Source organism: Pyrgilauda ruficollis, unplaced genomic scaffold, assembly GCF_017590135.1.
Source record: "Pyrgilauda ruficollis isolate IOZ18807 unplaced genomic scaffold, ASM1759013v1 scaffold36, whole genome shotgun sequence".
Classification (NCBI taxonomy): domain Eukaryota; kingdom Metazoa; phylum Chordata; class Aves; order Passeriformes; family Passeridae; genus Pyrgilauda; species Pyrgilauda ruficollis.
Genome location: NW_024525045.1, coordinates 107,337 through 133,063, shown reverse-complemented (window position 1 = coordinate 133,063; position 25,727 = coordinate 107,337). Strand labels below are relative to the sequence as shown.

The 25,727-nt window shown below is 35.3% G+C and overlaps 1 protein-coding gene across 7 annotated transcripts in view; it reads right to left on the bottom strand.

Annotated features, from left to right (window-relative positions):
• OPA1 (OPA1 mitochondrial dynamin like GTPase) overlaps nt 1–25,727 on the bottom strand; it is a 52,950-nt gene that overhangs the window by 20,783 nt on the left and 6,440 nt on the right. The window contains exons 2-26 of one of the 7 annotated variants that reach the window (XM_041475643.1): nt 25,570–25,666; nt 24,226–24,333; nt 22,976–23,029; nt 22,047–22,114; nt 17,289–17,387; nt 13,188–13,241; nt 12,044–12,148; nt 11,036–11,122; nt 10,133–10,246; nt 9,726–9,806; nt 9,242–9,316; nt 8,835–8,906; nt 8,597–8,696; nt 7,933–8,063; nt 7,324–7,396; nt 7,160–7,232; nt 6,293–6,408; nt 5,652–5,716; nt 4,984–5,060; nt 4,580–4,745; nt 3,910–4,062; nt 3,225–3,333; nt 2,522–2,601; nt 1,580–1,720; nt 152–268 (exon numbers count right to left, since the gene is read on the bottom strand). In XM_041475643.1, coding sequence (XP_041331577.1) covers nt 152–268; nt 1,580–1,720; nt 2,522–2,601; nt 3,225–3,333; nt 3,910–4,062; nt 4,580–4,745; nt 4,984–5,060; nt 5,652–5,716; nt 6,293–6,408; nt 7,160–7,232; nt 7,324–7,396; nt 7,933–8,063; nt 8,597–8,696; nt 8,835–8,906; nt 9,242–9,316; nt 9,726–9,806; nt 10,133–10,246; nt 11,036–11,122; nt 12,044–12,148; nt 13,188–13,241; nt 17,289–17,387; nt 22,047–22,114; nt 22,976–23,029; nt 24,226–24,333; nt 25,570–25,645 — 2,394 coding nt within the window. In that variant the 5' untranslated portion in view covers nt 25,646–25,666. The remainder of the gene's footprint in view (nt 1–151; nt 269–1,579; nt 1,721–2,521; nt 2,602–3,224; nt 3,334–3,909; nt 4,063–4,579; nt 4,746–4,983; nt 5,061–5,651; nt 5,717–6,292; nt 6,409–7,159; nt 7,233–7,323; nt 7,397–7,932; nt 8,064–8,596; nt 8,697–8,834; nt 8,907–9,241; nt 9,317–9,725; nt 9,807–10,132; nt 10,247–11,035; nt 11,123–12,043; nt 12,149–13,187; nt 13,242–17,288; nt 17,388–22,046; nt 22,115–22,975; nt 23,030–24,225; nt 24,334–25,569; nt 25,667–25,727) is intronic. The other 6 variants (XM_041475641.1, XM_041475640.1, XM_041475644.1 and 3 more) reach the window with 6 other exon arrangements.

The window sequence follows — 25,727 nt, the reverse complement described above, 5'->3', positions numbered from 1 at the left end:
ATCCATTACGAGTCTCATGTAAAATGTATCTGAGATCACCAGCTATCTGGTCAGACTACTTTGAAGTATTATTAGATTCTTTTTCCAACTCAAATAGAAATATTAAGGCAAAATACCAGTGTAGATGAAGAACACCTGTTCTTCAATTTACCTCTGAGTCCACAAAATGCCTCTGATAATAATAGAAGCCTCTTCGACATAGATTGCAGTGGCTCAAAGCAGACTTCAGGAAGTATCTTCTATAAATTTGGTGCCATGTGTCTTTAATCTAGGAAAAAAGTATTTAAATTTGACTAAATAAATACATACACTCACTATCGTGCTTAGATTAATGATTGCATTTAATTTTAAAATGTAACTCCAAATTCCACTGTTCCTATCATGTAACATACATCTAAATATTTCTCAGCAATTTGTCTACAACTGGGATGTGATTAATGTGCTAGTTACACTTGGCAAACACTACAGATGACTTGTCAATTTAAAAACCTCTTCCATGAACATAACTGAATGCTTAAAAATACTGTTTGTGGCCAAAACACGTTTAAGTTATATACTACAAAACATTCTTTACATTAACACTGAGAACACAATTTTGAGTTGTACCCATTAATTTACCAATTAAACCAGATTAAAGCTTAGATAAATATTTAATGGGTCTTACGTAAACAAACATAACTTTTCTTGATTAGGCTTATTATGTTTCAATTCTTCAAAATTAAACATGTATCAAAATGCCTCTCTGGAAAACCCATAAAACATAATTAAGAAAACCAGTTGGTTAGCTAGAAAAAAACCTCAGTTCGCACTCAGCCTCCTCGTGCAGAGGATGTGGATCACTACTATGACCTTCATAAAAAATGCTAAGTTCTGTATAGGAAAGGAGTAGCAGATATTACAACTCTTCTTCCTAGAAGTGGTGCGTGTACTAATGGTGCAAAGATAGCCAAAGTTATTGCAGAAAATAAATCACTGCTATAGAAAATCTACATCTATTAATTATTAATGTCTGAATTCTCATTTATTTAAAATCTCACATTTAATTAGATAAGAGGTCTAATTACTCTTAGGGGCATTTCACTGCAATGAGAGATGTAATTTTTCAGAGCATTTCAGATGTATAATACAATCCCTTAGGACACTCAAAAAAATCCTGCCTTTTTCTAAGTATTTTAAAAAAATTTCTATCTCTTCATTGTACCAATGAACTGTAAACTTCACACACAACCACACTGAAAGCTTTAGCATACATAGTATGTTTTTACTGTAACTTGCTTGCAAAGGCCTTGATTACATCTGAACAATAATTTCTAACAAGCTTTGTTACAACGTAGACAAGAAAGTCTGCTCAGCAGATTCTGATCCCAGTCTAAAGGGACAGATTCCAAAGTGCTGCACAGCCTTTGTCTGCCAGCCAACACAAGTGTGTGAATTGCGTGCAAGCAGCCACTTAGTGATTCGTTTGGAAACATCTGCATTTCAAACTCAGGATCCAGATGAAGTCTTTTCTTTGGCATCTAGAAACATTCAAATGTTCACAGGGGGCTTCCATGTGTCTTGTTACAATTCTGCATCTCACCAGACAAGGATCCACTGCTACTCCTCTTGCTTCCAGATTCTTTCTGACAGTCGTTACTTCATCATTTGCCAGATAAGCCGGATGATCTTCATTGCACTTGATTAATTTCTCAAGTTCATTTTTTGTTTCATTACGAATATTCTAGGATAAGAATGATTAGTTGGAATTTATTATTAGCAACACAGGGATCATCAGCACCTCCTCAATAAACACTCTATTTGCTTAATAAGCCAGGGCACAAAAAACCTCTGACACTATTAACTATTACTTTTAACTCACTTCAAAAGGAATTTATGCAAAGGCACACCAGTGGAAGTGTCCATTGGATAATTCACTGTCATTTAAATTTTTTTCCCTTTTCATTATACATGGAAATGCAGACCAAGAATAGAAGAGTGGGGAAAAAAATCATAGGTGTTAGTCCCCTTTCCCCTACATTTCACATTCATATACCCCTTGTGACACCGATTAAAATTGTAATTTTTGACTATTAGCTAGCAGGAACTCTCCATGGGTTCATACCTTTAAGTTGCTGTTCATAAAAGTTAACTAATACAGGCTGAAGTCACTACCATGCTCCAATAGCTGGCTGCATATAGCTGACTGTAAAACTCCTTTCTCTACTCTACCCTTTTAAATTCTGCTTACTTCTTTAAAGTAAGAATCAGTTTAAGAAACATCTAGGAAAAGTAATATAAAAAGCCTATCATCTCTGGGTATCAAACAAAAGGTGCAATTAAAATTCAAAGGAAATTTCCAAAAACTATGAGTAAATGAGAGGAGACGTTATGATGAACATGGCCAATCAGAAGATACATCTGTGATTACAATGCAAGTGATAATGTTATCACATACTAATTAAATCCAAATAGAGGATGACAGGAAACTGCATGCTGCTGAAGGTAGTGAACTGTAAATTCTTTATAATTCTTTTCCTTTTACCTGTTCTTTGGTGCGGCCTACCCAGTACAACCATCTTTTTTTCCAGTCTGGACCCACCATATCTTCAATAACAGATTCAGCTGAAAAAGGAGACATGATATTAACTATTAAACAAAATGTATGCAACCAGCCAAATTTATACTTTCAAAATTAAGTAGGTGAACAAGAATGAACATTTTATGTTGAAGAACATAAAATACACCACACTGAGTTAAGTCAGGTGTATTTTACATCAAGCAATGGTTGATGTATTTTACTAAAATTTAAAAATTACTTCCAACCAGTAGATACTTCAAGAAGTATATAAAAACCACAACAACCCTCTACTGAGACCACCCTCCTGGTTCCAAATCATGCATTAAAAAAACCTCAAATCTTACCTCGGCTGCACCTTGCATCAAAACTGGTTATGCTAGAAACCATAAAGAGACCAACTATTTTCCTTGAATTTATCCAGTTCTCCTAATGTGCATTTAGACCATTTTTTGACTCTATAGATCTCTACTGCTTCTCATTCAGTTGCCTCATTTTAAGAGCAGGAGCATGGGAGCTTTTGAGGCTGTATTTTCTATCGCTATCAGTACCACTGCAAACAGTCACCACTGTGTCACTGATACAAAGGCTGCCCTTCAGTGAAGTGAGCTAGCTCAAGACTGGCTCAGATTAAAAAGGGAAGAAGAGTGGAATACATGACACCACTCACTGTCTTTGAGCCGACTTTGGAGCGTCTCTTCCATGAAATGAATGGCTGCATCCCACTGCTGCTTGTCAGATATTGACCGATCTTCTAAAGCATTGTGCTGGATCACCCGCTGCAATGCACAACGTCACTTTAGCACACAGGTAAATCAGGATTAAATTATTCAGGATTTAGTTAATTACCCATTTCTAGTATTCTTTTCATTTTTTAATGTCTGCTAATACAGATTCTATTGGGCATGCACTAGATATTCAAGAGGCACCTTTCAAAACACCCCCAAAATTATTTTTGTGTGCTTCTCATTCTTTTTTACAGCCTGCATAAATAATGGAAAAAATAAAGCAAAAGATACGAAATTCCTCTGGATTACAGAATCTATTAAGATGGAAATGAAATTATATTATTTTATAGGGCTACACTGAACAGAACAAGTAAGCTGATGCCACACAATTCTCACCAGGCTGCCCTTGTTATGGAGGACATTCATGAACCAACCAAAAGAGTTTTATTAGATACTATTTAGGGCAATAACTAATAAAAGATAATAATGAAATGAGAAACACTGAATTAAAAAGGTGAGATGGACACAACAATAATCATTTTATGATTACAGCAAAAGAATGCAAAAATACTGATTATCCAACTATAATAAAAACATTTCAAGGCAAAAAAGCCCACTACATTATACCAGGCTATCCTCTGCTCTCTCATTCCATTTATGTCGCTTAATAGTTTCTTCTTTGACAGCTTGCTTCAGTTTATCAAAGATATCATCGTGCTCTTTTCCTTTTTTTTCTGTCATGAAACGGGAAAATTCTTCTTGCAAAGTCTCCCACGCCACCTGGAAAGTTAGCAAACAATTTCTCCTAAAATGGACCATTACACAATGCACCAGCTGATAAAGGCACATTTACTACAATTCTTTGAAGTATGACATTCTGGAGATTTTCCAAAAAAACCCACACAAACATAAATCACTGGCTTTTCCTTTGCTGCCCTATCCACTGCTAATAAAAGCAACACTAAACTTTGCTTCACTGTATTGTAGGAAGCAGAATTCTGTTAAACTTGCATAAATCTATTAAATGTGAATATATCTACTTGAGGGGTTTGTTAACCTTGCAAAAATATTTTTTTTCTTTAATAGACAAAATTCACCAGAAGAGCAAAATACAATGTTTTTGCTCTGAATGGTTCTGGGACATCAAGATCTTGTCAGCCTTTTCTGACATGTAAGCTAGTTAAAAGAATGCAGTCAGCCATTCAAACATCATCTTACTTCTCTGGAGCTACACTTTCCTTTTACATTTTAATTATGTTTTAATTTGATTTTTTAATTTAAATAAATAAATTCTCACCTCTACTGCTTTATTAGGCAGTTGCTTGTCAGTCCACTGCTTCAGTTTGATGTCCACAGTGGTGTTAAATGTCCCTGAGTTTGCAGTCTGTGCTGCTGGCAGGTATATGTTCTCAATCACATGAGTAGATACCCTTTCCCATAAAGTTTTCTCAAGCATCTCCTCCCTAAAATGAGAGTTGTAACACATGTGATGGTTTCCAGTACACAAGTGACTAATAGGTGTGCATTCAATTTGTTAGGAACACAGAAAACAAGATTACAGATCACAGGAACACAATACATTGTCCAAGAAAAACAGTTTCTTACTTATAATTGATAATGTTGTTTTCTAGAACTCTATTTTAAAGGCAAACTTCTCCTAGTAAATTATGGAAAAAAAAAAAAAAGAAAAAATTACTGTACCAGTGCTTTGGGGTGACCTGAGTCAAACTTATGACTTCATCAAGAATCTCATTCTTTGCTTTCTCAAACAGTTCATTCTGTGCAAAAGGAAATAATAACATTAAGTGTAGCTTGATCATGTCTCCATATAAAAGGTAAAAAAATCCAAGACCTTTTCCTTAAGACCTTTAAGCATCAAATGATGCCTCCTGGTCATGTTCTGAACAATGTGTGTGTATATCATCAGCTACCCTGGTTTACCATACATCTTCCCTACCATCTCTTGCATGCCTTTGTCCAGGCATGGCATTTCAGTATTCAGGATCTCTATAAAATAATTACAAAATGAGATCCCAATTGTTTTGTTACTCTGTCTGATAGACCAGGGAATGTAACTTCTCTTTGCCAGTTCTGTCATGATCACAAAGAAACACTGATCTGTCCCTGGAGGCAAGTTAGGTCAGGTAGCTGTATATTAGAAGAGTGACGGACTTAAGTGCTGAAGCATCACAATTTTGAAGAACAGTATTTCCTTCCCCCACAATAATTTACACTGTCCTAACATTCTGAAATGTCAGTACTTTATGTTAACTTTAGGAAACCTTTACAAATGAAAACAAAAGGCATAAATTTGGATTCATAGTCTTCAACCCTTCGTAGCACACAGTAATAATGGCAGTGTAATTTACCCTGTCAAGCTCTCGCAGCCGGGGGTAATTGTTCTTCCATTCCGTCTCAAGATTGAAACGCGTGGCTGCAAAAATCAGAAACAGGGCCTTGTTTTTTTAATTGTCCATAAGCACTTCATGACTACCTCAGAAGTTCAGCAGGCCTTAAAATTGCAACAAGAACTTTAAGTGTGTCTACAAATGAGCAGAATTTATTCTGTCTATGCCAAGATATTCTGTCTACAAATTGCAGAACTCATGCATTTAAAAAGCCCAGTGGAGTCACTCAGCTTCCAGCTCTGCATACATCAGCCCTGCACTGGCTGACCAGATGGTACCTTTATAGAGGAAGCCATTTTAAACATCTTAATCCAGTGGAAGAACTGTGTTTTGCCCACAAAAAAACACCCAAATGATTTTTATTCTTCATAGTTTTTACTCCTTTGGTTTTTAAAGTAAGTGGTACTTTGCAACATAAATTCCCTTTTTAGTTTTTTTCCTAGAAATTGCCTGGGGCAATTATCAATTAATGGGAAATTCTGATAATAAATGTATGAAACAATTGCCCAAGCATGCTGGCAGAATAGCATTAAATGCACACAGAAGAAATAACTGTTTAACAGCAAGTTGCTATTTTACTTTTTTTTCCAAAACATGTTTACCTTTAAAAGCATCTGCTTGCTGCTCCACAGACTCTCTCACCATTTTCCAAAAGCAGTCTGACACAGCAAGACTCAAGTTCTTGGTTGTTACCTGATGTGCTTTCAGCATACTTGTCCTGTAAAGTAAGACAGACAGAGGAAGTTCTCTGCCTATCTATGCTTTCAGGCCCCCATTTTCTGCTCTCTAGAATAAAGCTTTGCTTCTCAGAGCAGAAAATAACATGTAACTGTGTACCTAACCCGAATTCCAGTCTCTTCCTCTAAAATACTCAGTGTAGATCATCAGCAAAGGAGAAAAAGCCCCCAAAACAAAACATAGGAATAAAAAGCCCCACCCTAAATAAGATTTTATTCTAGAGGTTGCAATGCAGTTACTACAGTCCCGAAGATCATGTACTGTACTTTGCTGAAGAATACCAGCCTGTGAAATGGAAACTCCACTCAGTGAGCTTCCCTCAGAGCACACAAACTAACACTTTGAATACAACACGGTCACACCAAGACAAGTTTAGAGGCACTAAAACTCACTTTTGGGCTAGATTTACTCCTCTCAGCTCTAAGTGCTTAGACAAGCTGAAACTTATTTCTTGTAGAGCTGATGGAGAGACACACAAACCTTGGAAGAGTGGCCCAGAACTGCAGTGGAATCAGCTGCGGCCTGAAGATGCCTGTCGGTCTCCACTGACTTAGAGCAAGCATTAGGAAACCAGGATAAATTGGTCACCTCAACATGATACTTAATTTAAGCATACTAAATCTCAATTAGTGTGTCCACATTGCAATCCTTTTAAATTCCACAAGAAAAACTGATGCTAGCATTTACCAACACAGGCTTGCTTTAACAGAAAGAATAAAATAGCAACATACTTTAAAAGCTTTGAATTTTGAAAGAACTCCTCTTCATATTCTTTGATAGATTCAATGCTTTCACTGCTGTTTCCTGCAGAAAGAACAGAGTGCTGCAACAGTTCCATTTAGACAGCTTTCTGGGCTACCAAGGACAAAATAAGAAGAGCTAGAGCTCTCTTTACCTTTTCCAGTAACAACTGCAAAATAACCCAAAGCTTTCATTGGGAAGAGTTTGCCTTCAATGATTTGCTGGATCTGTGAAAATAAAGGATTAAAAAAAAGTCACTAACTTTGCACAGAGACATTCTTTCCTTCAGCACAGTTTTAAGGCCAGATCTAGTCATAGTTATACATAGACTACAGCAGGAAGCAGTTTGTCATGGGACTATGAGTTCTACTGAGATTGAAAACTAAACAAATGAAAAAAATAAAAGCATAAATCTAATAAGGCATAACACAGAATACAAAACAAAACAAAAATGCCTATATCAGAATATCCTTAGCCTTTTTGGGAAATGGAACTTGCTCAGGTCACCTTCATGAAAGGAATCAGTATGATAGCAAACTGAGATTGAAGTCCCATAGCTGATCACTAAAAGCAAGGCCTGAGAGAGATTAAACAACCACCACCAAACAAAAAAAAAATCATACTGAATACAGAAATAAGCACTAAGAATTATCTAGAACATGCAGTTGAGGTCTAATATCTCTGCCAACATCTCAAGTATTTTACCATGTGTGACTTCAGCCAGCACAACGTGAGAAAAAGAGTTTCACCTGTTTGGACTCACCCTGTTTGGACTGGCCACATTTTTCTCTGCAAGATCAACCTTAGTCAACACAAATATTGTCCTTTTTCCTTGGGGATCCATTTGGCTGACTAAGTCTGTGACAATACTGCGTTCTGCATCCACTGACCCATCTAAAATAAATACAAAGTTTATTTTAGGGACTATGTAATCCAACACGCAGTACTGAAAACACAGTAGCCATCATCAATTAAGTTTCATGTCACAAATTTAACCCCATAAAAGTAGACTTATGGTCCATTTTTGGATACACATAGTGGAAAAATTGCTTTGTTCCCAGAATCAAAACAAAGCAGTTTGTTGCAGTTCTGCAGGTTTTCAACAAGTACCAGCTTACTCAAAATATTCAACATTATATTATGTTCAATATTATTGCATGCTACCTCCAAAAACACTTCTGTGGAAAACTTGGATTTTATTATCACCACCATTTTTCTTTGATGCTAAAAAAACTCTTAGCAAAAAGTTGCTTTGGCCACAAATTTTGCACAGATTGCTTTAATTTATAAACAGATATTCCACAGCATGCTGTTTTGTACACTATACACATTATCACAAAAGAAAAAATACCATCAGAACAGACTCCAGAGTAACATATAAGCCATGATTAAAAACACAAATGAATAATTGTTTAGACTCTTAGTACCTTGAATACAGAGGATGATGGCATTAGGATTCTGCATGTAGGCTTTGCTGATGCTAAAGATAGTTTCCTTTGTATCTGGAGCCATACCTGATGTCACAGTCTTTAATATGCATATGGAGATAAATATTTGAAGAAAAACAAAGAAAAAAAAAGTTAAAAAACCCCCAACAGCTAATGTTCTCATCAATAACACTACCTCATTTACAGGTCTTCATTTATTAAATTATTGCATACTCACACTAATGACTCCAGGTAAGTCAACCAATACCATTCTCTGCAAACCAGGACCTTTCACACTTAAGGAGATGGTCTGTGAAACAAAATTGAAATTAGAAGTTTATATACCATCTGCTTTGAATATAGTTACATAGACAAACACATATATAAAACTATATTATCACATATTTACACATATATGTTTTATTCAGCAACAACCTGTCATTTTAAATAGGAAGTACAATTTTTAATGAAAGTATAAATGCAGTATTGTTGTATAAAACTGATTTTAACAGTCCAAATACATTTTGTATACTGCAAAATATGAAGTATATGCAGACTGGATTCATCACAGTCCCCCAGATGAAGAACACTTCCAAAACACATACACATACAGATATTTACCATGAAATATTTGAAAAGTCTTACCTCAGTGCTAACAGTGCACCCTTCTTTCACACTATTTCTCATTCTGATTTCTATTTCATTTCTCAAAGCTGCAAGCTGTTACAAGAAAAGCAAAGTATCAAACAGAAAGCTCTTTATACCTGTGATAGAAGAAAAATTACCTACACAGAAGGTGTAGGTAATTACATTAGGGATGAAGATCTCAGTTTACAAGTATTATTTACAGGTACTATTTCAAATGCATGTTTAGTAAGTCTGGTAAATGGGGAGGGCACTACACGACAGAATACCTCTAGATCCCTTCATGCTTCAAAAAGTGTCTTGCGTAAGGAGCACTCAACATTTTATCCACTTCAGCGCCAGTCAAAGAGATAATTTAATAGCTAATACAATGCTAAACACCTTTCACTCAAATTAAACAGGGGCTTAGAGATCACAGAGATAAAAAATTATTCAGAGAATCAGCAGAAGTCTCATTAACTTCCAGTCACTTTATTATACTTACATCCTCCTCTTTGGTCAGATCAAACTCCCGAGAGCTGTCTTTGAATAAAGCCACATGGTGGGGACCTTCACTAAGGGTCACCTAAATGTAAAAAGCTTTAATGAGAAAGTGTAGCAAATCTAACACAGAGAAACATGAGAAGTACATGGCATATGTACACTTCCCTCTGTAGAAACACAATTATAGTTAATGCTCTTTTAGCACAAAATTATTGAATGGTACTGCTACTACTCAGACAGTACACAGGGATCATATACAGATCTGCAGAGCTTCTGCCATTGGCTGAAACAACTCCCTTGCTTACAGGCCATTTTATAAACCTATGTACATGTATGCTTCAATCAATGTCATAATCAGAGGGAGAACAACAGAGCAAATGCTGATTCAGAGATCAGGATGTTTCTTACCTTGACAGGGGAACGTGTCATCATCTCCCCAGAGCCTCGAGGGAATATGCGGGCCTGGGCAATCATTTCTAACACGCTGGTTTTTCCTGCACTTTGGTCTCCAACCACCACCACCTTAAGTGAAAGTTTAAACAGCCATTGGCTTTTGGAAGGATATCCTGGAAGCTTAGACAAAAGCTGACTAGGAAGACATACATCTGTATCAACACCAGCTGTATTCGGCTTGATAATAAATGCACGGGTATAAAGATGGAATCTTTGAAGAAATACTAAATTGTAGTCAAGCAAAAAAATTGACTTGTGCTTAAGACAGCACAGTGCACAAAGCATCCTGCCAGGGCATCTAATGAAGAAAGGGAGGGCTTGTTGCTCTTGTGGCAGGCAGCTCTTCTCTTGCACAAAATCCTTTCAGCAGGCAAAACACAACTCATCTAGTAGATGCCGCTTCTGCCTGGAAAGAGCTGAATCCTGAGTTTCTCCATCTTAGTGGCTTCCTATAGAAGCTACCAATGCTACAGGTGGTTGTGCAAGTAGGAAGCATTCCTGGCTCTCTCCTGTACCAACAGTTAGGCTAACCCCCTCCCAAATCCCCCCCCAACAGCAGCATGCTGTGGGGAGATGGACAGGGCACCTTACTCACTCAGCTCCACCTGAGCCCAGCAGCAGTAACTGAATCTAGACAGGGTTTATCTAAGAGCCAAAACTGGCTTAGCTAGTTAAATTTGTTACTTTCAAAATTATCTTATTGCTTTTAAAATGAAATACATGTCTTAAGAAAAAAGGTGGAGTTACAATAAAATAGCCTAACACTAACTCTGGATTATTCTGGAATATAATGAAGTGCTCTATTTAACTGCAAAACTGGTGTTTCAGTAGAAATCATTGAATTTGTTATCTACTTACTCGAGGTAGGTGATCTTGAGTGTTATAACTGGCATCATAATCAGACAGGATGTCAAGTACTTCAGAATACATATCAATCAAGGACTTCTACAAAAAAAAAGTACAGAGAGAAAACACAGTCAAATAAGAGAACAAAAGTTTCAGACTACTTCTTTTGTAAATTTGTGTGAAAATGTTTTTACTTTCTCCTGATGGTTTGAAACCACAGCTGTCCATACTGCATCACAGATCTTTGTTCTATGAAATACCATACCAAGTAAAGTCACTCCTTGACTCCTGTGGATGAAGGAGGAAAATGAGAGCTCCTATGTACAGCATCAGAGAACAACTGAGTGCAAACTTCGCAGCTTTCAAGTCAAACGAAATTGAGTTTCTTCCATTAAAAATCTAGACTTAATGAGTTTGATGAACAATTAACATTAACAAGGATATAGAGTTATCAGTCTTATTCTGCACAAGTAGGGTTCACCTTTCAGTTCCCAGAGGAAAGAACAAGATCCATACTGGTTAACAAATGACACAGAGAAGCAGAAAATTCATTTTTAGAATGCTCAGGATCTTGGCAGACAAAAACAAAAGCCAGTCTCACTGGATTTTTACAGTCATTAAATGATGTTCCCTGACCCCGTAACTTACTCCTACCAAACTCAGTGTGACCCATGACAAAACAAAAAGGTATCAGACTGTGTGTGCAAGAAGAGTTGGAAGCAAGATTATCCAAAAATACAGTGAAGATACATGAAAAAACCAAGCCACATTTCCACATCACTTAGGTAAGTTATTGAGTTAGACATGGTCACCCCTTTGTGTTTGTCAATTGAAGCCACTTCCAAAAGTGATACAGTTAAAAAATAAAGGATGTATAGAAGTCCTGATGACTCAAAAAATTAACAGAGGTATCTTAAAACAAATGTTTGAAGTTTATATATTAATTAACAAATGCAATTTAGAACAGCATAATGGAAAATATGGTGTAACTGTATTTCAATGCAGTTTTGTAACACATACCTTTAACTTCCTCTGATGAATTCCCTTGTCATCTCTTTGCAGTACCAATTTTCTCAATTCTTTGTTCTCCTTCTCTAATCGCTCGAGCATTCTTTGGTATTTGAGCTATAAATAGTACAAACACATTTGTGTAATCATGGACATAACAGATTCATGTGAGCAAAGTTTTACCTATGAAAAACTTATAATCCTTCAGGCAGGTCTTTCAAAAATATAGAAACCCTCATGATCACTAGTTATTAAGAATACAAGGTCACCAAGCAAAGAGTGTTAGAATTATTTTTTTTTGCAATGCAACCATTTTGCTTTAAAAGTTTTTTTAAGAGCATACTGTTCAAACCTCAGGACACAAAGATCAATATTAAAGCATCTTAAGCATAATTTTCAAAGAAGCTACACATATGGAACCAGACAGAAATCAGTGTCAGTGGGAAGTGGCCATTCAATCAAATGGAGCTTGAATGTAAATATACAAGTCTCATTTAGACCCTTTCTTCAGCATAAAACCTCAGATCAAGACAACTGTACCAGCCTAGCCCTGTTTAGGAGATTGCAGTAGTACTCTGAACATGAGAGACGTATATAGTTTTGATATCTACTCTGAAAATGCTTTCTACACGTGGAAATGTATTTGGCCTGAGTGTACATTAAAAAAACCCCTATATTTCAATATATTAAGAAAAGGTAAGTAATAAATGCACTCAAAACTAGCAAATATATGAAGAGATTAGGAAAGCCCCTATAAAACAACGTAGCTGAGCCAAAGAGCCAATCAATTTAGAATCCTGCAGATAAAAGATTAATTGGACATTAATGTGAGCAAGAAAACCAAAACACTGACACAGATGACCAATGTGCATCATCCCTGAAAATATCTAGCTTACAAATAACTAGTTCTGCCTTGCTAATCAAGGCGACCTTGGTTGGAACGAGGTCTTGCATACTGTAAGTCATTCTCAGAGAAGAACAGACTAGACTGACCTTTGCTCTGTGCCAACACAAGGAACTCAGCAGTGATACATTCAGAGACTGAAAAAAGCACTGCATTTTTACCAAATATACTTCAGGTGTGCTTTTGTTTAGTAAATCTGAGTCTGCTGCATATAAATCACTACTTAAGGTATCAATAACTCAGAAAAGTCACCTGAGTGCGTAACAGTTCTTCTTGAAGTTGATCAATCTTCTCTTTGTCAGACACCTACAAAGAAAAATAATCATGGCTACCAACACTTGTTTAGTTTAAGCACTGTAAGTAACCAAATTATGAACTGAAAGTTTCATTCCACATAAGAAAAGTGACTTGACATGCATTTTACAGCAAGTAAAATTCTTCAATTAGCATTTGAAATTTAAAGTTGATGGAAAGCCCCATCTGCAACAGAAGCTTTACATCAAAGAATTGACTGAATTTCAGTACATGCAAATGTAAAAATTAACCCTTCAAGACTTAATACTGGGAAAATGACTTAGGGAATAGCAGCTTCATATGGTGCTGAGATTTCTGGCCACTGAACTAAATGTAGTTTTAGCAGTCAAACTCTCAGGATCTTGTATATCCACTTTCTGAATTAGCACCATCTCAATGTGATAAAATCACTGAACACCTGCTTGCTACAAAAATACCTTCAGGTGAGTATTTACTATTTATGAATATTCATAAGCATTCTTATTTCATATTTGTTTGTCAGAATTCTAAATGTGCTACACAACTTCATACATTTTAGATACACAGGACGGTCTTGAAGGGTTATTTCAAAATTATTTCAATTACATTAAAACTGGAAAAATTAGGATATTACAGTACAAGAGATCTTGAGATTCAAGAAATTAATGTAGTAAGATCAAGCACTAAGAAACACTCTAAGCCAAATGTTCCTAAAATGTGTTCATCAAGATGCAGTAAACAGTTATTTTAAACAATCCCTTTTTAATAACACAATGACAAAAAACATTAATGATGGAATACAAATTCTTATGACGTAAATATTTAGAAAGAGCAAAATCTAATGGTTGACTGATGAAATATTCAATTCAGAAAAAATGATAACTTAAACAATTACTTAGTGTGTCAATATTTAAATAAAGTTCATGTGATAAAGCCCATGAGACATCTACAACTCAAGTTGGCTTCAAATGAGAAAGAGCGTATTATCTAATATGTAGAGGACAGCTGTTATTTAGACATAAATTAATTCCATCACTAAAACTTTACAACAGTTGTTACAGATGAAACAAGAATATAATCCACAAGTATTCATAGTGGTCAATATCATTTAGCTGTTAAGCCTGAAGAATTGTGTCTGCACTTTATAGAAAGAAATCCAAGCTGACACTTCCATCTTATTGCCATTATTTTCTTTCATAAAGAGCAAAGACAAAATGCTGTAAATTAACTTTTCATTGCTGTTAATTAGTTCAGTGGTAGCAAAAGTGCATCAGAAACAGGGTTAGTTGAACAGAGGACTTGATGCATGCAGCCACAAGCTGCTATATGTAAATAAACATTTACATATACATACACCTTCAACACCTCAGAGATAAGGGGAAAATAAAAACAGGAGGCAAAAAGAATGATGTGCAGAGCCAAAAGAAGCAAGAAAATTTAGGAAAGAAAAGGAAAACAAAGTGTTTCCATGTGCTGCAGACTTTCAAAGGAGGTAACATTTTCCTGCTCTCTGCTGTTCTCAAAGGACTTGTGGGGCCATGATGCACCTCTGAAGTGCTCCCCTACAGACACCTCCAACAACAGGCACTGTCTGTGTGGGCTGATGCTTCTGTTCAACACAGAAAGCCAAAATATTGCACAGCCTCGCACTGCGAGATCTGAAGCAAAGAATTATCTAGCACTAGATGATTAATTCTAACAAAAACTTTAGGTAAGTCATGTCAAAACCAACAAACAGCTGTAGAATGATGTCTTTGCCTCAGTGCTTGGTGCAGGTGTGATTTCAATGTTAGGACATACAGTATTTTGAATATGTGGGCCATAATATTGCTAGAAATTTTAAAGTTGCCAATAAAAGCTAAAATATCAATTTCAAGTACTAACAGTCACATAAGACTGATTTCTGATTTCTATCCCCTCATCAACTACTAAAACATGTTTATATAGGTAAATGAGTATTTGTTTAAACCAGATCAATACGGCTTGTAACTCAAGATTACTCCCTCTTTCCCCATTGCCACCATAAAGAATTATGAGAAAAGAATGCTGGATACTTATTTTTAATCAAGGGCCCTTGCACACAGGTATCTGTTCACTGCAAATAATTTTAAACCGATTATGTGCAGAACTACAACAATTTCCAATAATTTAAATGAAAATATTAAGGCCCAGACAAAATGCATTCAAGCAGCCACGCAGATTGCAGTTGTAAACAATTTTACTGATAAATATTTAACAGGTTGCCCAAAAAAATAAAAATCAACAAGATAACATTAAATTTTTGGTTTTAGTATCTTCTCCTGATTGTGAGATGGTTTGTACTGTTGGTCAATTTACAACTGCAGTAGATTTAATACTGAGTAAATAAACTAAAACAGATAAATATGCAAGTAAATTGGGCAACAAAACTTTCAAGAACAGAAATAAAAATATCATGTTTTATTATAGACATGCAAGCAAGACAACTCAGTTAAAACATAAAAAGAGTTAGTTTGTGCCCTGTCAGAAGGGCCTGCAATGTCTTACTTCACTGACAGTCACAATTTGTTCTTCCAAAAGAGAATGTGGATCAATAATTGGATTCTTTGACCCATATCCTCATCTCAAGGTATTAAAGAAAATAGTTTACCATCTCTTACAAATTGATTCAAACATAAAAGTTAGTGTGACAAACAAGACTCATTCTTTGTCTTAAGGCATGTATGCCCAACAGCACATCGAATGCTAAGTGAAAATCTTCCATCTGCAAAGGAAGGTAGACCTACAATCCTCTGAAAACACAATACTAGCCACGGAGGGCAGGATAACATTTACAAAGACAGCTCTTGCAGCTTCTTCACAGCTTGGGAATTGTGGAATTAGTTGCAACAAAGTACTAACAAAGTAGAATCTCAATCATAAACAAATGTAGTATCAAGCTCATTTTTTTCCTGAATGTGTTTATTAGGCTGATAAATTTTTATATATCAAATATTGTGTTGGTTTTCCAGCAATTTTTACAAGTTCATACATTTTATTATTACTTCACTCTATTATTCCATACTCTAGCTCTCTCAATAAACTGTATACAATCTGACAAGGGAGCTTGTAACTCTAAACCATATAAAATAATATGACAAGAAAGCAAAATATTGAAGTACTACTATACTTTCAGAGAACATTGATTTTCCTCTGTTGATGGAGTAAAAAGCATGACAATTACAGCTATGCAAATATGTCTGAACGTTTAATTCATATTTATTTCATTTATCTTTCTGTGGGATTTATCTTCAGATGTACAGAAGATCCAGTTCTGTATTCAATTCCAAAGTGCTCAATTCCAAAGCTGCTGAAAAGTATGACTAATCAGAAAGCTTTTAAGGAGACACAAAAGCAGCCAACAAAGCAATGTGGTCAAGAATTACAGATTGCAACAGATCAGACAACTAAAACATCCCAATTTAAGAGGAATTTCCAATCAGCCATATAATAATAAACAAAATGATCAGAGCTTAAATTAAGTAAGTAAAGAGAAGTACTGATGTTCAACAAGCGCAACAAATCAGTAAAAATTCTGCTTTAAGATGGAAAACAGACAAGGGACTACCGCTGATGAATACACAGTAGATACTGTTACTATCAGCAGTATTCAATTGTCTGTGCAAAATTATTACTAAGGAGCTGCTGTCATTTTCAGATTGGCAACAGTATAAAGCAGGGGAGAAAAACTCCCAGAGATATATTCCCTGTAAATAGCTACACTCTTAGAAGGCAGAGCTACCAGAAACAAGCAACAGTAAACAGGTTTGACATTAATTCATGTACTTTCCTTAAATGCATTTTTTATGTATGAACTTTAAAAAACAGTTTTTTAAAGGCAGAGATAATACAATTTCTAAGTGACACAAAGTACCTGGTTTGCTTTTAACATCATGCTTTAAATGCAACTTGGTTAAACTGAAACAGGACTACACATCTGTAGTGAAGCTGGCCAATTACTTGCATCCACGATTTAATTAGTTAGATTTTTCTACTCAAATGCAGAGAGCTGAAGTATTGGATTAGAGTGAATGCAGAACATATCGTCCCTTAAGGCATCACCTTTCGCTTCTGCTGGGAAGAGAAGCCAGCGGCTCTGCGTGCTTCCTCTTCGTGCTGCTGGATTTGCTGTTGTAACAGAATGAGCTCCCCAAGCAGGCCCTGCCGTGAGTTTATAATAAAAAGGAGAGGAAAATTTTGGGGTGTAAGGAGAACAAAGTTAAACCAAAAGGCATGACAAAGACAGATGAAAAACAGGTATGAATGGGTCAATTCAAATGCAAGTGGAATTTCATTAGCAAGATCTCTTGCTAGCTGGAGTGGATAGAGCCAGCAGAACCATGCATTCTGCAATTCCAGGCAGAACAAAGCAACCAACATTTAGCTACATTTTACAGTTATATTGAACTTTAACTAAGCATCTAAATATTTTAAAAATTCCATCTATAACTATCCCAGCTTTAAAATATTATCAAACTGTTGAGTTCAGCTTTGTCAGTAAAAGTTCTTTGGGGTATTTTTGCTTTGTTTTTATTCCTAGCAAAATACAGACAGTTTATAAAAAGATGATATTTGGCTGGTACTTAACTTTCTCAAACTAGCAGAAGAAAAATAGTTTCTCGAGCATAAAAAAGCTCCCCCTCCACTTCTGTAACTCACTGCAATTTAAATTCATGCTGTCATAACCCTTCCTGATCATTCCAAAAATCCCTAAAACTTGATGCTTATTCTTTTACTCATTCAGCATTTCCACAAAGCTTAGTTCTCTTCTCCCTCCACGCCAAACAATCCTATAATGGTGAGCTGTCTTTCAAAGTTGAGAAATACTATGCCAGCCTCTACCAGAAGCATACAAACTGTTTATTTCAGAGAATGAAGAGAAGAATATTAATGAACTATTTAAGTAAAGCTCTTTTTAAAAAATATTACATCTTCTAAGAAAACATTCAGTGAAATGAAATGTTTCAAAAATGTACTTCAAGAATCAAAACAAGCACTGAAACAGAACTTTGGTGTAAGAATTCAAGACATCCATCATCAAGGTATACATTTGTTGCATGAAATACACACACAGGCATGTACACATAAGGATAAACAACACAAGAGAATGGATAAAAGGACAGACACAATCAAATGACCAAATATAAACATTTTTTAAACAGTGATTTGTATAATTTGAAGCACAGAAAAATTTTCTTGCATTTTACTGAACCACTTTCAGATTTAATAAATGCCTCTAATGCCAGACTAGCAGATGCATTAAATGCACTAAAACTGAGCCAGGAACTCAGGAAAAAGATTTTATTCCTACACAGCAGCAAGGAGAGGAAGCCTCATGGCTACACTTAGTATTAGAAGAAAAGTAATTATATTTTGCAGACAAGGAAACTCTCGGTATGACCCAACACATTCCCTTTAAACATTATGCTATGGGTCCAAAAATAGAAGAAAAAACACTGAACAAAGTCTGCCATGAAGGCCTTTCAGCATTTAAACAGGAAATGTAACAGAAGTTTGAAGTCACCAAATCTCATTATTTAACTAGCAATTCCTTTCAAAGACATCTGGTACATTTGACTGCTATTCCACAATAAAGTATGACAAGAATAATTTTCAACTACAGTCACACCATTTAATAAAACAAAAAAAATTACGTCATTTAAAAGACTTCTTTGATAGATACAAAGATGATAATGTTACAATCAGTAATCACATTATTATTTCCTTTATAGTTTAGATCTTAATTTACTGTTTTAGATTTTAAAATAAATTAATATTAAAAAAATAAGACCCTTAAATAGCACAGAACTATATACACAGCACCCCAGCTGGCATAAACCGAGACACACACAAAAAGATTTTTATCTCTCTGTCACTGGACACTATTACTGCATGTCCCCTTCACCAAAATCAATCTGTCCTTTAAAGAATTTTTGCTAGAAAATCAACACAAATCAATTAATGCGATTTCAAAAATCAAGTTCTTTACAACCATTACATTACTCTTTTCATTGTCAAAGAAACAATGTAAAGGGTAGGGAATAACAGGAGTTAAAAGACTGCAGTAGTTGACATATTGGGACAAACTTTGACATTGTTACTGTGCATTCTTTAAACTTCTCCCACGCCCTATTATCTTGTATCAAATGTTAATATACTGTACTGCAGCTGAGTATGACTCTCTCTTTAATTTAAAAGGGATACAAAGGAGTGAAAATGACAAGATAGGTAAAGAGATCAATTTTTAAGAATTTGAATAAATGTAACAATTTTATCCAGAGCATTTCTAACATGAAACTGGAAATTAAGTTGGGAATACAATAGCACTCTTAAAAAAACAGAGGAAATTATGGAAACTTTATTGCGTAAGTTGCAAGGAAGAACAAAACAAAAAACAAGTGTTTAAAAAAAACAAAAACAAGTGAGTGACAGTCCTTACTCAAGTCTCTTTCTCACTTTCCAGCAGCAGCTGTGGTCAAGGGCTGTGGGATATTGTGCAGCTCCTTACACCAGCTGAAGGTGACCCAGTGCAGGCTGAGTGAGACAATCACACACTGCAGCTGCTCCAGAGAGCAGCAAGGTCTTCACAGCACGACATGGTACCAAAGAACCAGAGCAGAGAAAGGACTCTAAGCCCCACACCAAGACCTGAGTCACAGTTTTCAATCCAACTTCATCACAGCTATAACCACTGTATGTGTTCTTTAATGGTAAAGGCTAAGCTTTGGAATTTGTCTGCTTTAAGAGGAAACTATTTCTTAAAGAAAATTTTCATGGGGACAGACAGTAGTGCAAGATAACCTAAGAAGGTAACACAGATGTTTCAAGCAGAAGCCTCAACTAGATCCTCGTTTACAATACAATATTTTTACTTCAGTATAACTTTTATAACTATCTTTACTCTTCTTTCTCCCAGGCAAAATTTACTATTTAACCCAGGTAAAAAGAGATTTAGATACCACATATTTAAACTACTTACCTGAACACTCCAGTAATTTTAGTTTAATTCTCTTGTAAAAATATTCTACTTTTTGGATTAAATGAGAGATTATAAGATAAACACATTAGCTGACAAGAAGCAGTACAGCCTGATTTGGTGTTTAGGACATCTTTCACTCTCTTATAGTTACTTTGCAAAACAACTGGTTTCTCACTCAGTCTACTGGAAGCTTTTAGAGACCTGTCTACAGGATCACATCCTGTATCAATTCCACAGAAAATTCCACCAAACAGATAATTTCTAGATTTATCCATTACTAATCTCCTCAAAACAAAACAGAGAAAACCAGCTCATCAGGCACGTTTAGTATCATACTACAGCACCCATACAACCACTTTATGAACCCATACAATCACAGTTCTTAAACTAGCATTGGTTGGCAGGGGTAAGCACTGAATGCAAAAAGGCCATCTTATCCATTGTCTTAAAAGTAATAATTTTGCCTGCCAACAAATTTGGTGATTATGCTCTGTTAGGTATTCATATGTGCCTAGTCTGAAATATTCTGTCCAAACTGATCAAATTAATTATCAAATTAACATTTTTTTATCAGATATAATCATTAGATGAGACAAAATTTTCTTAATCATATTAATCTGGTGATATTTTCCACATCACAGTCTAAGTTAAAATGCAGATATCACTGCATCCAAAACAACCACAGGATCATAACAAGTTTTAATGATATTACTAGTATTCAATAAAAGTGTCAGTTATTTCAGTCATCAGAGACAATAAACTAAGATGGCCACTTCTTCACAGATCAATAGTAAAGTATTCTTTATGTTTTGTACAGTGAAACCTGTGCAAAGCAATCACTCTGGAGAAAAACATAGACAGTTTACAGACAAAGGGGAAATAAAAAGCTAGGTTAAGTCTCATATAAAAATCTATCACTGTTCTACAGGGGGAAAAATGTTTGTAAGATCTGAGCTTTGTACATGTTTCACTATGTTACCATGCAGAATTAACACAGAATAAATGTATACATGCCTGCATATACAGAATAGTTGTTTATGGAAAAGCCCCAGTTATAGTTCAGAAAATTTCAGTTCAAAAATAACTATAAGATAATTTACAAATTCCCTGATATATATTGTTTTCCTTCCATTTTTGTAAAACAATTTTTAAAAACAGACACAGGAAAAATAAAAAGCCTTTAAAAATGAGCAATATGACAATTTAGGAATTTAACAGAAATGTTCATGAAAACAAAAAAATAAACTTCACCTTCCTGACTTCAAGAAAAAAAGTGCTAAAACTTTAGGTTATCAAAATACAGTAACATTATTTTCCAGAAAATAGTAACAAAAATATGAGGTATGCTTTATCTAGATAAAGAAAGTAAGAAACAGACTACTTTAAGAAATGGAAATTCTTTAAGGCAGAAATTCTTAAGTAACAATTAGAACTGCGAAAATGTCAACAGAAATGAGTTTGCAGGCAGAAATGCTTAAAAATAATCACCTAAACCAACTTGAGTAATAAGTTATAAACTCAAGTGCCATGGAGACCAAGCCTGGAAAAACTGCAAATGTGCATACAATACCTAAAATTACATTCTTATTACAGACCAATTTTCTTAATAATGCAATTATTAAACATTTTCATGTCTGCCTTGTGTTTCCTTACACCAAAATATTTATTATCCCTGCAATACTTTTATATACAAAAAGCAGTAATGGATACTGAACTAATATTCAACAATAAATTCTTTTCAAGCTGCTTCAAATGAACCTCTGCAATGGGCTACTGATGCACTTTGAAACATTAAATATCTGTTTACAGAGACATTTTCAGGTCTGCAAGTGAGTAATTACCTTCTTGAACTGTTTGTCATTGTCATATCCCTGGTCAGTAGCCCGGAATGCTGTTTCTCCTGGAGAACCTAGGACACAATTACAGAAACTAATAATAAGATGCAAAAGGCACTTAAAAATTCTCCAACTACTGTTACTAGAAAATTAAAGCTTCAACTCCTATGAGTTAGTAATTCAATAATCTTTGAAGTTCCTATAAAAAATTCATCTCAAGAAACTGAAGAAAATCAGTTTAAAACTCATCTGAAAATTTTATATCTAGTTTATGACTCAGATCAATTATATCACAAGGGAGCAGGGAGCTTCAGTTAGACTATTAAAAGTTCTCAAAATATTGTAGAATTAGTTTTTGAGAAAGACAGAAGGATAATACAAAATCCACTGATGTTACTGTAATGAGAAAAAAAAAATCTTTCCTATTGTAATGACAGGTATTGAAAGGAAGCTTCTGGAACAAGCCTGAAATAAAAAGCATCTCCTAAGGACTGTGGCAGAAATATATCAACCATTCACATATTCATTCTCCCAGGAGAGGACCTAGGCTAGGTCAGGAACAGGTTCCTCACCCAGAGGGTGGCTGGGTACTAGAACAGGCTCCCCAGGGATGTGATCACAGCATCAAGTCCGGCAGAGCTCAACAAGCTTTTGGACATCTCTCTCAGGCATATGGTGGGATTTCTAAGATATCTCTGAAAAAGGCCAGGAGTTGGACTCGATGATCCTGATGGGTCCCTTCCAACTCAGCATATTCTGCGATTCTGTGATTCTATGAAGTATTTTTCAAATAGTTGGAAAGTATTTATAAATACATATTAAGTTGCTGTAAATAGCTGTATTTGTATTGATATTCACTTCTCTTAGTATGGTAGTGCTTTAAGAGTTTGCTGTAAAAAGGCAGTTTAAGGGCAGGAAAAAGGGCTTTTACACACCTAACAACAGAAGTAGATCAGAAGCTCCTATGACTTCACTAACCAAATTGTAACCTGTGAAAAATCAGCAGAAGAGGGGAAATAAAAATTATAAACACAAAACAAAATGCAAGATAAAGATGAGGGATCTTTGCTTCATTTGGAGGACCACACAATCATTAATGGTCACACTGCCAGTGTGAGTATGATAACAAGTAATAGGCAACAATTCACTATTGGTCAATAACAACATTTGAAACTGTTAAAATTTTAAACAGCCAAAATACATAGGAGATTGTAATCTACTTGTCACTCTGCTGAACTTGGCCCCTACTTAGATTCTTGCTGCTTTTGTAAGATTAATAAATTACTTCTGCCATTGACAGTATTTCAAAGAAACGAAAACACTGATATGGAAATATTTTCAAACACACTTAGAACAATGATATAACCCCTCACAGATAGAATCTTTCATGAGTACAGATTTATGAGGTTTCATAATTACTAAGGTATATAATACAAATAATCTTGCAGTTTATTATAAGAACGAATGAAGATTTGAACTGTGTTCATTAACAAGTCAGATATGATGATCAAATCTAATTGTTCTCAGTTTTAAAAAGCCCAATGATAGAAATGTCTCATTTAAGTCTGCTAAAACCTGAAAACCATTAACCCTCCTACTGCCTGGACACACTGAATAGACAAACCATCCCCATGCCTTTTCTGAAGGATTTAGAACTCACCTGCTCCTTTGAAACACTGCCCCACCTAACCTAAATCTCCAAGAAAGTTTTCCTGGGTCCATGGACAGATGGAAAACATCATTCAATCCAGAATACCCTTGTTACAAATTCCCCATTTCACATGCTTGCAACATTAAGAATTTTTGCTCTTAATAATCCACCTATTTTCTCCTGCAACAGCTGTGATATTGCTGCTGTCCAGTGGCACTCTCACAAAGTTCTAGCTGGACACATCCAGCTTCTCTGACTCACTGAAGAACTGAGCTTTCAAGCTGAATAAGAAGTTGAAACTGAATAGAAGTTTTCTATTTCTATTACAGTTATCTGCACTTGATACTAGAATTCTCACTTTTAAAGATACATTACACTTACCTGTGTCCACAACTCTTTCAGAAGAGATATTCAATGCAAACACAAACATTTTCAGGATCTGCTTTGTTTTAGCATCTAAGGACATACCTACACCCTCATCATCAAATAGGTTCAGCTTTTGAAATTAAAACTTAGCTGAAAATTTGTTCTCACCAGGAGAAAGAAATCCTTTCAGTGAAGCGAGGCTCTCTCCAATCTTGTCAAAGTCAGGCATAAGTTTGGCAAGGTCATCTGCATCAGGGAGGGCTTTGAGAAGTTTTTCTAGGAAAACAGTAAAACAGTTAGTGAGTTGAACTTTTTTCTATTATTTTTGGGAAAAAAAAAAAAAAAAGGCTTAAGCTATAAAACCTAGCAACTGTTCCAGGATAGGGCTTAAATTTTTTTTTTAAACAAGTATGAAGAAGTTTCTTTCCATCTGCACCTCCCCCCACTACTGTTGGGAAAGACTATCAGATCTGAAAAACCACTTGCTTTTTTAGACTTTGAACTTCCTGATAAGTTAGCTGCCTCAGGTACTTTATAATTGCTGAAAACTTATTGCCACATTTTACCACATTTCATACATTATTCTTTCCCATACTTTGTAATGTTTTAAATGAATGTTTTAAAATTATGTGAAACTGTAACTATGTTCATGTCTTGAATCTTTTTAAGAAAAGCTTAGTTTTCAATTTCATAAACAAGCCAATTTTGGGATCCTTAAATGTAAAAATCATTACCTTTAAAGTACTATAAAAATGTAGTGTCCATTTGCAGTAAGACAAGAAAAACTTGTATCAGTTTTCAATATCTGCATTTATCTATGCAATTCTCACACATGGCATCGAGGTTGGAACTGAATATCTCTAAGGTCCCTCCCAATCCAAAGCATTCTATGATTCTATGCAGTAAAATCTACATTGAGATGATTCTTTAAAAAAAAAAAATCACAACATTTCTACCCTGCATATAAAATATAAGCCAGTGTTTGACTTGATTTTCAGATTTCTGTCTTTCATCTAAAAATACACAAGAGCCTCTACTGCAACCTGAAGGCTCAGGAAAGCAAGTCTCAGTATTTTTCATTTTCGTTTCTTCTGTACCTTCAAGACAATTTTGTGGATAGGCAGGTTCACTGTTCTGCATTTTCAACTGGTATTTTACTCACACTTATTTTTTTACTATCTATTTATATCTTCACTTTAAGTCAATCATATGGAAAGCAAAAACTTTCTGCATAATACTACGAAGACCTGTGTGAGTCCCCTTGATCACACTGCAACTCTCCTTTCTGAGAGACTAATAGGACTATATGGCTACACAGAGCTTAATTTCTTCTTACAAACACACTGACACAAATGCTTTGATGAAACACACATCAAACTCCAAAAATAAAAGTCCCCTCAAATTACACCTGAAAAGCTACTCCTGGAGTGAGGCCCTGAGGACCTACACTCCTGTGTTTAAGTTTTACACATGCCAGTCTTTAGACAGAGTAACATCATGGCTTTGTGATACCGAAGTCAACAAGTTCATCAAGCTCCCAAATGAAGTCAGGAACAATCCACTTATAATCCTCGAGATCTGGTATCATGTCCTTCCACTGCTCATATGTCTAACAGAGAAAGGAAAAAAAAATCATGGCAGAAATAGAAAAAGAAATGTACATAAAGTGC